At 44.4% G+C, this 15,800-nt stretch overlaps 1 protein-coding gene across 1 annotated transcript in view; it reads right to left on the bottom strand.

Moving 5' to 3' along the window:
* The window catches only part of Cobl (cordon-bleu WH2 repeat protein), a 229,385-nt gene extending 214,246 nt beyond the window's left edge, over positions 1-15,139 (bottom strand). Inside the window, exon 1 of the mRNA XM_057771907.1 lies at positions 14,836-15,139. Within this exon, the coding sequence (XP_057627890.1) occupies positions 14,836-14,876 (41 nt within the window). The 5' untranslated portion in view covers positions 14,877-15,139. The remainder of the gene's footprint in view (positions 1-14,835) is intronic.
* Positions 15,140-15,800: the final 661 nt, after the last annotated feature.

Here is a 15,800-nt window from a genome sequence, read left to right as displayed (position 1 = left end):
TCCCAGGTCATCTGCCTTCCAAGGACCTGAGTGAGCTGTCACTGCTCTTCCCTTATCTCCTGCTTTCACCTCCGACTCCGGACTTTCCTCAGGGCCTCCAGCACGCTATCCATGAACATTTGAGCAGGGCAAAAGATTACATCAACACAATTAATAGGCAAATGTATCAAGTTAGCTATCCTTGGTCATGAGAGCTAACTCTGTGTTCTGCAGTCTTCAATTTTAATATAGGATTACAACATACCCCACAAGGCGTTTGTGAGGGGTAAAGGTGAGAACACATATGAAGACGTTGTATATCATATACCCCCACCATGCTATCCCCTGGAGCAGCTGTCCCCGATCCCATGGCCAATAATAAAGTTTATCAATCCTCAAGGAAATAGAGGCACCTGCTGATAGCCACATCTGATGAATATTAATCCTGTGGTCAGAATACAATACACTTATTCCCACCATAGTGGAATGAATGAAGCTTTTTCCCATTTTGTGATATGCCCAAGACACCACCACCACCACCGTAAAGGTTTTAACCCTTCCAACTACACTCCCTCCACCATGGCTGTAGAACAGGGCAACGCCCTACCAACCGTGACTCCTCAGACTAGGGCCACTTCAGGATACCAACCCTATTATTAATGAGACAACAGGATCAAACCATTGTCACCATGACTCAGGAAACTCCACCTTTATTGTCCTCTCTCTCTCTCTCTCTCTCTGGAATCATGAAATATTCTAAGAACATCCTTTGTCCATTACTATCCTGTTGTACTCAAAATTCTGGCCCGATTCCTAGCTCATCAAGATAAAGCCACGCTCTGCATCGCCCACCTGCTGACACCCCACAATGCATCCCTGATGCAGACATCCAAGTCATGGTATCTGCAGCACACTACCGACCTATCCACTCATGGTGGTGACGATAGCCCAGGCTTTCATCTGCCCTGTGGCTGCTATTCACACCAGTTACAACCCTTCTGCAATCCCTCTAGCTGTACTTTATCTGGTTTTTGAGCTCCAGCTCAAACCCTTACAAGCTCTAACACCCTTCCCAGCTCCACAGAGGCATCATTACTTAGTAACAATAGCCAGGCCTTGCCTTTGATGGCCTCTGCCTGCTCTTAACTGCCTCAAGCTCCCCTCACTAATATTCCACTCCATCCCTACATTCTCTCTCAGGACACTAAATGTGCCTTGTCCTAAAGACATGACCTCACTCTTTACAGAGGAAGTTTGGAAGAAACCAGCAAAGAAAGCAGGAGTGTCCTTCCTAGTGCTGAACCCTGACAAGAAGCTCCGCTCTCAGACAGTGTTAGGAAATTTACAAAGATTAGGAAATTTACAAAGAATAGAGATTCCCTAACCCCATGGTCCTGGAGACAGAGAAGTCCAGAGCATGGCACCCACATTTGCTTAGCATCTGATATAGTTGTGTCCTGAATTATTGTACAATAAAGCAAAGCTTGTGGGCTAACTGGGTTCTTGCTACCATTTCTGAAAAGCCACTGATGTAAGCACAGAGTCACCAACCCCATGATGTTAAATTCCCATTACCTCCCAAATACCTCTCCACTAAGATAAGGATTTGATAATTTAAAATTTTCAACCTATAATGATTGGAGGACACTTTCAAGCCATAGCCACATTCTACTGCTATATAAATTGATAAAGGTATTTCTCCCCCTAAAGTATCAGAAATGTGTTGATAATCATGCTTTCAAACTATATATAGGGCCCTAATGTTGGCTCATTCCACCTCTTGATTATTAACTTCTACTGCCAGTTTGCACCGATTTTTAAAAGGAACATCACATACAGCACCAAGCATGATTATTAGAGTTGACACAAACTCCTGAAAGGCAGCAGGGGAACCAGGTTTGGCACACATAAAATCACTAGTTCAGTAGTTCCAAAGTAATGCTAAAACTATGATAACATATACCATTCACAGACCTGCATTTTCAAATGAGCTATTGCTTCCATCACTGCCATATAACCTATACTTTATAAAATAGGATGGTTAAAATATTATAATAGACTGATGTTTTTCTAAGCTTCCTTACAGAGTTAATGCAAAACACTATAATTTCAGAGTCAGGCTCTGATATTCATTTGCAAAGGGCAAAGATATGGATAAATGCTTTTTACCCTCTATAAAATCTAAGGACATCAAACCTAACTGAATGAGAAAGGAAAAGTTCACTATCTAAAAACCATACAATCAGTAACTGTTCTGTGCCAAGGTGGCACCATCCCTGGTGGGAGAGGACATCCTGCTCCATCTGGACAGTGTGGAACCTTAGAAAGAAAAAGGGAAAGAGAACTTATTGATGACTCTTAGATGTTCTACATGACAAGAACACGTACAGAAATACTGTTCACAGATTAGCTTAATTATTGGTCCAACTCCCAACAAGACACGTGCAAATATCCTCTGGAAACACCTATACTCATGTGTAGTATTTTACCTAATACTTCCACACGGATGTCTAGGTAAACCATCCTGATCCTTGGTGCTTCTTTTCAGAACATTAATGCAGACACTACACAAAAACCAACCTCAGAGATGCTCTTTCAAACTCACTTTAATTGGATATAGAATGGCATACGACTTGTTAAGGGCAGCCATCACTTCATACCAGGCAAGACTTGGCCTCATCTTCACGGAATAAGACAACTGCTAGGACAAAGAAACATGGAGCAGACACTTCTGTTTAGGAGCACAGCACTGAGCCCCCAGCCAGGGTGACCAAGCTGGTAAAAGGTGCAGCCACACTCAAAAATGATGACAAAACTTCTCAAGAGAGACAAACTGGTCTGTAGAGTTTCTCCATCAGCCACGAGTCTTTCCTGTCTTGTCCACCCCAATACTTCCCCAGTAGCTCAGCCCACCTGACCTATATACAATGCTGTGTGCATAACATCTGCACAAGAGTAATTTATGAGCACAAGATATGATCTTGATTGCATTCCCTACTGCTGTTTTCCTGTGTTGAAGTAGCAGACACATCTATTCTATATTATTCTAAGTCTTTGGTTTCCTATGACAGTAGCATTGGCTCTGTCTCTCCTGTGTGCAAACAATGGGAACTGTAGAGGATGTCTCCTTACAGACATGCTCAGGGATAGGGTGCCGTGTTAGTGCCTAGAGTCTGTTCCTTTGTTTGGCCTGATGGCTTGCTGGTAGAAAAGAACAACAGAGAAAAATAAGGAACCACCATATGGCAGACACTCCATGGGATCCTTTTACTCCTTGTCAAATTATCTCATGAATTCTACAACCCGGGGCCAGCGAGATGGCTCAGGGATAAAGCACTTACCACGTAAACCTGATGGCCTACGTTTGAGTGCCCAGTCTCACAATAGAAAGAAACAACTTGGGAGAATCATTTTCTTACTTCCATATGCACTGGAGCATGCATGCGAGCGTGCGCGTACATGCATGCACACATACATACACACATACCTGCTCACACGCACACTAATAATAATAAATAAAAATTTAAAACTTTAAAAAAATCTATAATCTACATAATTCCCAAAAAATCAAGAGGACCTGGGAGCCAAGGAAACTAGCCAACTGGTTCAAGTTACACACGTCTCAGTGGCAGAGGATGGTTTGGAAGATCTTACTTTTCCACCCCACAAGCTCTGCAGTTTGACATGCTCAGCATGAAAGAGACCAGAACTGCAAACCCATACTACATACCCCACCCTCCTAATGCCCGAAAGCACCCACAGAGCAGGCTTTATTCCTTTCATCACTAACAAAAGAAAGAGGGATTGGTGAGAAAAATCTTTCAGAAAAGTCATATAACACATAGACATTTTTAAAACAAACAAACAAAAAACAGATGTTTTCAAGCTAATGATTTTTTTATTACAGAAACACTGCCGTTCCTAAATAAAAATGTTATGCAAATGAGTGTATAGCCCTCTTCTCAGGGCACAGGAGTTTATTATGAAGGCTAACTTCATTTAAAGGCAAACAATCCATTACTTCCCACTAAGCTCCATGTTAAATGGACATCATTGTCCTAAGAAACCTACAGAGTTTTGAAAAATCAGCGCCAAGAAAACATCTCAAGCATACAATTTTCCTCCGAGGTTGCTGCTCAGATGTCCTGTCTAAGAAGAAGGGTTTCTCACAGGCCAACAGTTCAGAGTCAAAGGCACACTCTTCCTTTTTAGCCTGTCTGTCTATAGCAACTGATTAACACAGAAACAAGGATTCTGCTCGTGCTTATCGATCCAATATCACCACAATAAACAATTCTGCTTACAAAGATAGGATGAGGGATGTTCCATGTGCACAGACCCACACGGAACTAAGCATGTAATCTGAAAAGGAGCTTCAACAGAAAAACAACTCAGGCTAGGTGCCGAATGCATTAACCATGAAGAAGGCATGGTTTTCCACTTTTGTGTCTCTTAGTGGGCATTGTAATGTTTGGATATGGAGAGTCTTGAAGTCTGGTATTTTAATGGCTTGGTCTTGAACCTGGTGTTATTGGGGCATGGCATAATTTTAAGGAGATGAGCCTAGATGGTGAAAGTTATATCACTAGCAACCCTGCCCTTCTGGTCTCTGCTTCCCAACCAGCATGATCTGAGCAGCTTCCTCCACTGCATGTCCTACCATGATGTACTGCCACTGGTCCAAAGGCAACAGAAGCAAAAGACCATGGACTAAAGCCACTGAAAACCATAGCCACAAGAAATCTTTCCTCCTGATAAGTTAATTGTCTTAGGTAATTGTCACATTAATAAGAAACTGACTAATAAAAATAAGAACCAGGGAACTGTAGGAATGTACCCAATACCAAGCACAACCGAGTAAGAGCCACACCAAAAAGTCATACACTATCCTTCCCTGTCTAGCATGTCCATGCAGGACACCAGCCCTTAGAAGCCTTAAGGCATCTATTAGTGCCAAGTACACTCTGTCAGTGAAACCCACTTACCAACAACAAACGGGCCATTAAGAATCACCCAGCTCTCACTGAAGGTTACCTCAAGTTATACACAAGAAAACACAACTAACAAATTTACAAGTTTAGGTTCTCCAAGCTTCAACATTGAAGGAAGTACATTTACTGAACAAAGCAGAATTCTATACCTCTATCAAACATATCAGCACAAGACACAGAGAGCCAAGTCATATCAGTATAAAGGAAGGCTTTTCATCTTTATTAATTCATTAGCCAGGATCAAGGCCGAAGCACTTGCAAGATGGGAGGCAGAGACTGAGCCCAATTTTTATTAATTCAGCCATGTTGCAACTGCATCCACCAACTTCTGAGTGAGGTCCTCTCCTGCCTCACATGCATACTTCTTTCAAAACATTACGTCCCATCCAAGAGTCCCATGGGGTGTGCTTCCTGGAAATGCAGCAGGACAGATGCATCCACCAGGTGACAGATTTCAAGAGGCTTCATGCGGATGCCTGTGGTAGACTGTTTCTTTAGCAAAGGCTGCTGAGAAGTTATAGCACACCACGGATATCATATCATCCTGCAGGAAGCAGAAGAGGCCCCAGCAGAGGGGACTTCAGAACCTCAGTTCTGTGTTTCCAGATAGTGCAACAGTGTAACCAAGGGATGAGGAGTAGGGGGCCACATGCCAGGCTGGGAACTCACAGGGCAGGAGAAAATCACTATTGCCTTTCTGATCGGGGCTAGCCTGAAGAGCCAAGGCTTCACAGAGCATTCAAAGACTCCACATAACCTAGAGCACATCACCAATATGGTAACACCTAACTGATAGCTTGTAAACACTTCTGTTTCCCTCTCAAAACAAAAAACAACAAAAACCTCTCATTCCAAAAAATGTAAAATTCTAGGTAAACTAAAAAATAATAAGAAAATTTCTCAAATTGAAGTGTCACTTTCAAATCAGTCTACTTTACAAAGTAGACTTCTTTACCCCCATCTCATGTGTGTGTGTGTGTGCACATTGTGCGTATGTGTGCAAGTGTGTGTGTAGATGTGTGGGCGAATATTGTCATTTGTGTGAGTGCCAATCTGTGTGTGTAGAAGCCAACGATCCATGTAAGGTGTCCTCCTCTACCACTTCCCACCTTCTTACTTGGTTTAGGGTGTCTCACTGAACCCTCAGGTCAATATTTCAGTTTAAGTCTAGCTGCTAGACTGACAGAGCATCAACCCCCAGGGATTAGCCTGTCTCTGTCCCCGACAATGTAGTTTACAGATCCATGGCCACCACACCCAGCTTTTACTTGGGCACTGGGAATTGCGAACTCAGGTTCCCATTGTCTACATAGCGAGCACTTTACCCAGGGAGCCATCATTCCAGCCTCTCATTATGGTTCTTGATGTTGTGAAATTTGCACATGATCTTCATTTGGAGCATTTTCTTCGAAAATGAATCATTCCGTGAACACCAGTCAAAAACATCTCAGAAGTAGCTATGGATAGGAATTCAGAGGGCTGGTGTAGCATGAGAAACACTGAGCTTTCTATAGCTCAAATAACACTCTTGAAAAGATGTCATGCCATATGGTAAGGGCCAAAAGAGATCTCTAATTCATTTTCCATACAAACAATGCTGTTAGAGAATGAACTACAACATAATAAGTGCCGTAGGCACTGAGTAGGATGGACAAGGTTTTACTTCTACCTTAAGACTGAGTCAACACAAAACTATAGGCAAGAAGACGAGTGATGAGACATATGGGGATCTTGACAAGGAACTATTTGCTGTGGTCAATGTCTAGATTCTGCCTACAACACACCAGCCTTTTTCAAGATAACCGTTTGTTTAATGAATATTAGCGTGTTTTGTTCTTAATTATTAAGGTTCTGGTCACCTGAACAAAAGTGTTCACATCTCTGAATTATCACTCCCAGACAAGCCTATTTTTAAACAACTTCCAAACTATTAAGTTTGGGGAGACCCTGCAAGACTGATTGAGGAAGCTATTTAAGTATTTAATTGCTCAGATTATGTACTCAAAACTATGAAATCAGTTCACTGGGTACAATTCAGTTTTAGTTCTCTGACTCTTCCAGCCACTCACAGTATTTAACATAATGAACTTTCTAGACAACCCCCATCACTGGAGAATAGGTACTCTGCTTATCCTGCCTTCTCTCAGGAGCAAGGCAAGAGGCTCCCCAACTTTCTCAGACACAGCTAGCCTATGGCTGTGGCTCGGAAATTCTCTTTCCAATCTGCTCAGTTTTAAAGTGCTTCACACCATGAACAAAAAGAAGTTGGAGTTGGGCAATGGTGGTGCATGCCTTTAATCCCAGCACTCGGGAGCCAGAAGCAGGCAGATCTCTGTGAGTTCGAGGCCAGATGGGTCTACAAGACCTAGTTCCAGGACAGCCAGAACTATTACACAGAGAAACCCTCTCTCTCAAAAAAAAAAAAAAAAAAAAAAAAAAAAAAAAAAAAAAAAAAAAAAAAGAGGAGAAGGAGAAGTTGGTATTGGTATGACAGGAATAAGGGAAATGAGAATCATAAAAGTTAAAGCATGCCAGTACCCTGGCATCTGATAGCCCAAAAGGTCTGGTTGTTTCTGTCCTTTTGGGTGACTGTCTAAATGTCAGTTCCTCTTGAGGATGGACAGGGAACTCCTGTGCTCTGCGTCTGTAAGGTCCTGGAGAGATGGCAGGGTGAAGGGTCTGCATTTTTTCCACACCCAGGACTGATGTGGAGACTAGAATCAGAAGCACCAGCTGCAAGAGGCCTGAATTGGGCTGATATATAACTAGTCAGTGAAGCTCAGGCCCACTTCCCTCCAATTATAAGCTAAGCAAAATAAGGATACATTTCCAAGCACAATCTAAAAACCATCGCCACATCCAACAACAGTTGACTTCTGAGGCCCCTACTAGGAGGCAGAAGAGTCACATGGGCATTAAGATCACCTGCCCCCATCAGTCTAACGTATCAAGCTCCTCCCATCCCTCGCAGACCATGGTCAGGGACTGTGTCCCACTATGTCATGTCTCCCCTTAATGACTGTATGATGGGAGTTGGGCCAAGACCACGTGTATAGGAGGACACATGTACAACTTGTGTCACAAAGGGAAGGGCAAGTGAGTCTCCCATGTCCTTCTAGAACATGGGGAAGCCATATATTGGCCATGACAAAGCAACAAGGCAGGGAAGGGGCTTTGTGATAAGCTGGGACCACAACCCCAGCCCAACCCACTGGACAGTCAGTTAAAAAAGGACACATTGTCCCAAAGCCACCATTTCTCCTTGTTCCTCAATAAGGCATTTGACACCCCTCAAGTCACTGAAGAACAGGGGACACATGGCTGGCAGGCTTCTCCAGAGCAGAGAACCTTCAGTGCAAGCTGATCTGTCTGTTCACACACAGTCTGGCAGAAGCAAAGGTATGTGAAAATTTAAGAAAATGTTATTTTTTTTTTCAGAGAGAGAGAGGCATCCAGGACATTCTGGATCACTGAATCATATAACACTGGGCCCCTTTGAGTTCTAAGGCTATCTGACCCAGCCACAAATGGTAAGGGGAGCTGGTTTACTGGGTGACAGCTGTCTCCTGTGCTACAGGCAGATGATACTAACACAGAAGAGGATGTTTACCTCTGGGGAGCTCTGACTTCAGTGGGAAAGTGATTAGCAAGCTAAAATCACAATTCCTACAAGGGTTCTGACAGGGGAAAGTGTGGAGATGCAGAAGGAAATGCCAGTGAACTAACTTTTGTAAAGTCACTGGAGGCCTTGGATGGAAAGCCTACATGGCCTACGGCTGCCAGGAACTATCCTGGGATAGAAGACAAGGCTTCCGGGGCCAGGTAATGGGGAAAGAGTGCAACAGTGGCAGAGTTACAGGGAAGATGCTGCAGTGGTCACCAGAGACTGAGAAACCACAGTCAATATCCTGGCCAGTTTCCTGAGACTTCCAAGCCACACAGAGTAGCACTTAGAATGAATTGGAAGGACAAGTGAAGAACTCTGTCGTTCAGGTGCCCTGACGGCTCACACAGGGCAGCCTTGCTGGAGTGCAGTCACTCTCTCAGTTCATACAGAGCTGTGTCAGGAGGGCTGCAGACTATGCTATCAAAGGTGTATGTTACCACCAGCACCTAAATCTCATTCCAGTCTTCTCTCTGCTTCCCACAGGAGAATAGAAGTAAGAAGCAAAAGTCCTGGTCACCTCAGTGGTATCCACTAACCCCATCTTCTCGTAATGCAGAAAAGGGAATGGATACCCTTGCTGCCTTGTGTCTGGAGCAACATGGGGCTTTCCCTAGAATAATGCCCCCTTCACTGGGTTCTAGAACAGCAGACTGGGTAAGAACGATGTTGGGAATAAGGTAAGGCAGAGGAGTAGGACTTCTGAGTTCAGTGACTTACAGTTGGAAAATTTCAAAGGGATAAGGGTTTATCCCTTTAAAATAGAATTCTCTAAATCAATTCAAGGTAGCCTTTTGTCGTTGTTGTGTGCCGGGTTTCTTTGTTTGGTTGGTTTTAGGTTCTGGAAGGTCAGGGTGGGGAGTTATATCACTGAGTAAGGATTCTAAGAGATCATCTTAGGCCACATTTCCACCCTTCCTTTTCACTTCGAGGAAGAGTCTATGTTGCCCAGGCTGCCCTTGAACTCACTCTGGAACCTAAGAAGACACTGGACTCAGTCTGTAGATCAGACTGGCCTAGAACTTGGGATCCTCCAACCTCAGTTTCCCATGTAGCTGATATTGCAGGCTGTACCACTATGCCCAGCTTCAGCTACATTCCATAAAATGTATCACTTGGTTTGGTGTGGGTGGCAACTGGATCTCCAAGCCCATTTATGTGAAAGTACCTGTGACCTGGGAATGCATCTCATCAAATGAGCCTAAGTACAATATATTTTGACAGTTGATCTTAAAGCTTCTTCTTTAATTGTTTTTTTTTTTTTAATAGAAATATGTTTGGCTAAGGAATTTATTTTAATTGGACTTGGCCTCTGGAAGACACCATCCTAGCCAGGAGCAATTTACCTCCTGTTGAGGAGGGACTAGACAGATGAATTTCAAATCCTAAATCGCCACAGGGTGCTCTTGGCTGGGGGAAAATATTATCTTATAAAGGGACTTGCTGAGAACCATGGGAAAGGTCCTGGGGCTGGCCTATGGGGAGCACAAACACTCTTGGAGAAACACTGTCATTTGCCACTGGAAAGTGTATACCCATGTGGGTCTGGAGTGACAGGGACAGTCTTGAAAGGAACCACCATTCTTTGCTTTATAAAAGGCAACTGACACCTTGTCAAGCATACATAATGTCCTCCTAGCAAGAGAAAAGTTGAAAATATAGAACAGTGTAAGTAGGGAAGGCAAAAGAAAACCCGTTAAGAGGCCCTTTAACAATACAGTGGCAAGACAGAAAGAAGACAGCATACACACTGACCACGGGAAGAGTAAAGGCTAAAATGGACAACCCACTTATATAAATGAAAAATCATTTTAGAAGATACATTATTTATATCAACAATATAAGTCAATGTTAAATAGATTAAGCACAGGAAAGTACAAACAGGAGAAGATATCTAAGTTGTTAGTGGGTCATGCAATATAAGAGCTGTGCTCTATTGCAGCACAGATGAAAACACATCACTAAACTTAGATGATAGATAAAATCCACAAACCCCAGAGTTCAGTGTGGATGGGGCCAAAGAGACACATAATAAATACACTGTCTGTTTAATGTGTTTACTTAGTTCAAGTCTAAATAAAGCCATGTTTGTGTATTTCAAATCTCATTTGACAGTAAATATTTCTGATCAGCTTTTAAAACTGTTGATGAGTTGCAAAAGCAAATATAATTGTAAACCCAATCACAAAGTTCAAAAGGCCTAGTATCTTAAGCCAGTTATTATGGGATACAGATACATCCTATAATCACTGTTTTCTTAATAATTATAGGCATATCATTGGGTGCACACAAGTCACGACCTCATTTTTACAAGTCGCAAATTAAAGAGGCCACAGAATTCAAGCCTGCTTAAATGGGGATTGTTACATTTCCAGGCCACAGTGCCACCCAATAATAATCTAATATGCCCCTGCATGGAAGATCATGAGAAAAAAAAAAAAGCACGGTCTGCATTCTAGAATCCCAGAGATAGGAGTGATTCAACAGTTTGCAAATATCTCTGAAGCAATATTCATGGCCGTTCAGATTCATCATCTGAACACAGCTATTCAGGCACAAGAGAAATGACTTGTGATTATTTGACATTACAAAAAGTAAAATCCCAAGGAGTAATCTCCACATCCAGAATTTAACATTATTTAAGTGGGTGGATGGAATAAAAAAGAGCTCAGAGTAATATCTTTAAGAATGTAGCTCGTTTAATGTTGAGGTTTTGTAACAGATAATCCTTATTCACTCCTTCTTAAGGATCTAGACACTCTCCAACACATTATCTAAAAGCAAATCTAAACGTCTTATGATATATATTTCCTTATGATCAGAACACTTATGGTTTGGAACAAGACATGAGTATGGCTGATGATATTCCCATCAAAGGGGATAAGCACTCTTTTGTGATACTCTGTTGGCTGCTGACAGATAAGAGGGTCTCACATTGCCTACTTTGAGCTGGGCATAGTGATACATGCCTGTCATCCTAGAGGTCTGAGGCAGGAAGATCACAAGTTCAAGGCCAGTCTGGGCTACACAGACTGTAGCCTGGTTGCAATGGACAAGGGGTTGAACGTTATAAAGTGTGGATTAGTGAAGGGACAGATGGGTTCTATAGTTCTGTGTTGGGCCCAAAGCAACAACAACAAGACACTCACTTAATTTTTTTCAAATCGTTTCTAGTTCTAGTAAGTCATTAAAATAAATATACACATACAAGTAGCAAAGCTACATCCTTGTGAAGTTCACCGATTTGTATTAGTGACTCAGCCTTTGCTCAGGTGTACCCAGCTTTGAAAGTTCATGTCAATGGATGCTTTCTAATTCCACACGATTATGCACAATCTCAATAGAAAAAAAAAAACCTTCAATGTCCACCATCCTGCCAAATGCCAAACACTCTCTCCCTAATGCCCATGGTGTTCAGTACAGAATTCAGTCTATAAAAACCAACTTCTAAGATGGATCCCATATACTCAAACATATACACTAAAATACATTAAGTATGGGTTTAACTATATTTTAAAACTTTACCAAAAGGCAATTTGCCTAAATCTGTATTCTAAAATATTCCACCAGCTATCAGTTCTGACTAATCAAAACCTGAGGTGAGAACTGACTTCCAGGTTGTCTTCTAGTCTCCACATATGAGCCACAGCATGTGTGCAGCCAGTCACATATACCAACGCGTGCACATGCACACACACAGACACACACAGAGCCACAGCATGTTTGCCGCCAGTCACATATACCAACGCACATGCACACACACACACAGAGCCACAACGTGTGTGCCGCCAGTCACATATAACAACGCACATGCACACACACACACACACACACACATTTAAAAATGAGTTCCGGAATTACCTAAGCAACACATCAAGTCTACACACAATCTCCTTCCTAAAAGAAGACCTTGCCCAGACTTGTCACAATCGCTGCTTTAATGGAATTACTAAGAAAAATATGACTTCAAGTAAAATTTGCATCTGTGTTCTTAACAAAGATAACACTCTTAGCGGATGATTTTCCACCAACCAGCCCATCCGTGCCTTTACTAATCCATGCTTTATAACGTTCAACCTCGTGCCCAGTGCAGCCAGGCTACACAGCACAAGGACGACTGAAGAGTTTTTAATCAATAATAACAAACTCATCCTGCCAGTTGACCGCTGTCACATGGGAAAATGATAGTTTATACAAAGTTTAATTTTATAACTAGCCTCTTTGGTATCAGATAGAAAACAAACTTGACTCGAGCATACCGCAAACACCGACGATTCTCAAGAGATAAAGAAGACAGTAATTTCAAAGACAAGCCAAGAAAACCTAATTGCCACCGATAACACCGTGAAGCCCAACAATGTCACAATCCTTTGTGAGAAGCAACCAATACAGCTAAACAGTATAAAATACCCGAAACCCAAGTGCCATTTGTTTCTTCGAATTCGAAAAAATACTCAGAACACCAAATAGTTAACATGGAACTTGTAGTTGTTGTTGAAAAATAAAGCCTATTTATTCTTTCTTGGTGTTTCTTTGCTCAGAGTATAAACAAGTGACAAATGGCAATAACAGACGTTACAAAAATAGATTTACATGTCTTGGACAGAGAGGTTGAAGCAGGCAATATATTCTGGGGGTACAGGGGCATCAAGCTTCCTAAACTCTGCTAGTATACCTATGGTGCAAGTTCTTGGTTTTCCTTTGTCACCAGCAGTAAGGAAGGCAGACCTGGGTTGGCTGAAGAAGGTGGTTTCACTATTACCAGACTCCTTCACTGGTTTCTTCAGAGACTCTAGGAAATTTTTCAGGCCTCCTAAATAGTCCCTGTATATTTATTTATATGAAAATGTGATAAAAAATAATTCAATTCCCTTTAATAGACTTATGAAATAATCTAGAAAAGCCTCGCATTTAAAAGCAATTCTGTTTACAACTTCCAGGTCACTTTGGGCTTTCTGGTTACCGAGAAAAAAGTATTCCGGTATTTATTTTCTTTAAGGAGAATCTATTTAGTCAAAGGAATTATATAACTACACCTAAGTGTAGTGGGGTTAAAGTCTTTTTTAAAAAACAAAACAAAACATTCCTTGGCTTGAGTTATGAGTTACTAATGTAGCTTACTTTTTGGAAACCTCCAGGGGAGATTTTAAGAAATAATAAAGAGCTGCTTTAGAAGGGTTTTATAAACACTTGGGATGCAACATCTATGGGCAAAGGACAGGGTGAGTCAGTGGGACATAACTGCAAAAGAAAAGAGATTTGTTGTCCCTAATGCTGCCTCCGAAAACCCAGTTGCTCAAGTGGAAAGTGGGCCATTCCAGGAGCAGGTGCGGGCCCAGCCCACCTCATTCCATTCGCTACACTCATGACCAATTTGCTCCAGAGAGCAGAGGTCAAAGGTCGGTCCCATGGCACTCTCTAAAATCTACCTAGTCCACAAAGGTTGCCAAGTGTCCAGACACGGATGGACACGGATGGGCACGATTCTGGGGGAGGGATTAAAGGACAAGATTGTTTGACCCTGACCCGTGTTAGGCAAGTTTCTCTGTCCGCAAGTAAAATCCTCAATGTGACAGGAAATCTCTGCCGACAAGGTGTGGGAACAGCAAAGAGAAACTAAAAAGGTTGGGGAATTAGAGAATACTAAAAGACAGGGGTGACAGCTCTGTTTTCCTGGTCCAGTGAAGGTGTCTTCTTCACCTTTTCGGGTCCCCATACAGCCAAGGGAGGCCCCAGCAGGAAGAACAGTGTTCATGAAGTCCCTTCCACATGTTCATGAAGTCCCTCCCAAGATCGCCTGGCCATATGGGCCTCCCCAGTCCCAGTGCCCTCCTGTCATGAGGCAGGGAGCAAGTCGGCCACAGGGCCCGCCAGGGGGTAGCTGGAGGAACCCACACACTGGACCAGATGGGCACGCTGGAGTCCGAGGCCCGGAGTTCTGTTGTCCCCTCGACTTGCAGTGGCCACCATGGCAAGGGACAGGAGGCAGCTCCAAGTTGAGGTTCTGCACGGAGGGACCCCCCCACACACACACACACACGCCCCGGACACGGACACACACACACACACACCAACCAACACCGCCCGCGAAAAGTGCTCCCGGGTCAGGCCTGCCACGGTTACCGGTGCAATCACCCTGGCGCCCCAAGTCCTCAGCACCTCACGGAGACCCGTGCCCGCCCTTCAGCAGCACCCGCTTACCCGCTGGGGGGCTTGGCCGCCAGTGCGCGCGGCGCCTCCATGGAGCCGGCAGGCTGCGCGCGGGGCTTTGCCGGCCGAGTGAGGCGCTGGCTGGCGGCGTCGCCTTCCTCATTCACTTTTTCCGCGCTGACCCATCGTCCTCCCACGCGGGCCTGGTGAGGACAGCGACCGTGCCTAGGGAGGACGGAAGCGACCGGAGGCGTCCGGCCGGGCGGGGGCGCGGGGAGGGACCGACGCGGCCGGCCGGGGCGCGGGGAGCAAGGTGCGCCGCGCCCCCGCCGAGCTGACTCAGCCGCGCCCACCGCGGCGCCGCCCCGCGCCCGCGCGCCGCTCCCCAGCGCCCGCCTCCCCGCGCGCCCCCGCCGCCCGAGCGCACCTGGGCGGGGCGCGCACCCCGCGGTGGGCACCGGGTCGCCTGCCCCGGCGGGCTGTCAGATCTGGGCAGGGAAACACCTCGCCACCTGTGGCTGTGTGGGGCGAGGCGGGCGGACTAGCTGGCGAGAACTGAGCTGAAGGAACAGAGAGGGGAGTGCCTGGGGTCCCCATTTCTGCCCTGGAACCTAAAAGAACCGTTGTCAGTGCCACAGAGCTACTGCCTGGGCGGGCAGAGTGATCCATGAGGTTCTTGGTTTGTGCAGTACCGGCGACTGGAGAGGGATGCAGTTTGGGGTACAGGTACACGTTTCTGAGAAGTCAGAAAACAGTGGGGCTGGCTGCTTGCCATCCTGGTTGGCTGGATAGGAATGGACACATTACTGTGGCGATTCCTGTGCCGACTGGTGGGCAAAACAACCAGCAGAGGCAGCAGGTGCTGAGGCCACCGGGCAAGTCAACCTGAAGGCCCGGATCCACCATGCCTCACCGCTCCACTCTGCTAATTGACCTCAGAGGAACAGGAAAATAACCTGGTTGCTGTGAAGTTCAGCTCTACAAATACAATTGTGCTAGGATCTTAGGATTGGAAT

This window comes from Chionomys nivalis, chromosome 6 (genome assembly GCF_950005125.1).
Source record: "Chionomys nivalis chromosome 6, mChiNiv1.1, whole genome shotgun sequence".
In the NCBI taxonomy this organism is placed as follows: domain Eukaryota; kingdom Metazoa; phylum Chordata; class Mammalia; order Rodentia; family Cricetidae; genus Chionomys; species Chionomys nivalis.
The sequence above is the reverse complement of the archived record's forward strand: the minus strand, read 5'-3'. Positions and strand labels throughout refer to the sequence as shown.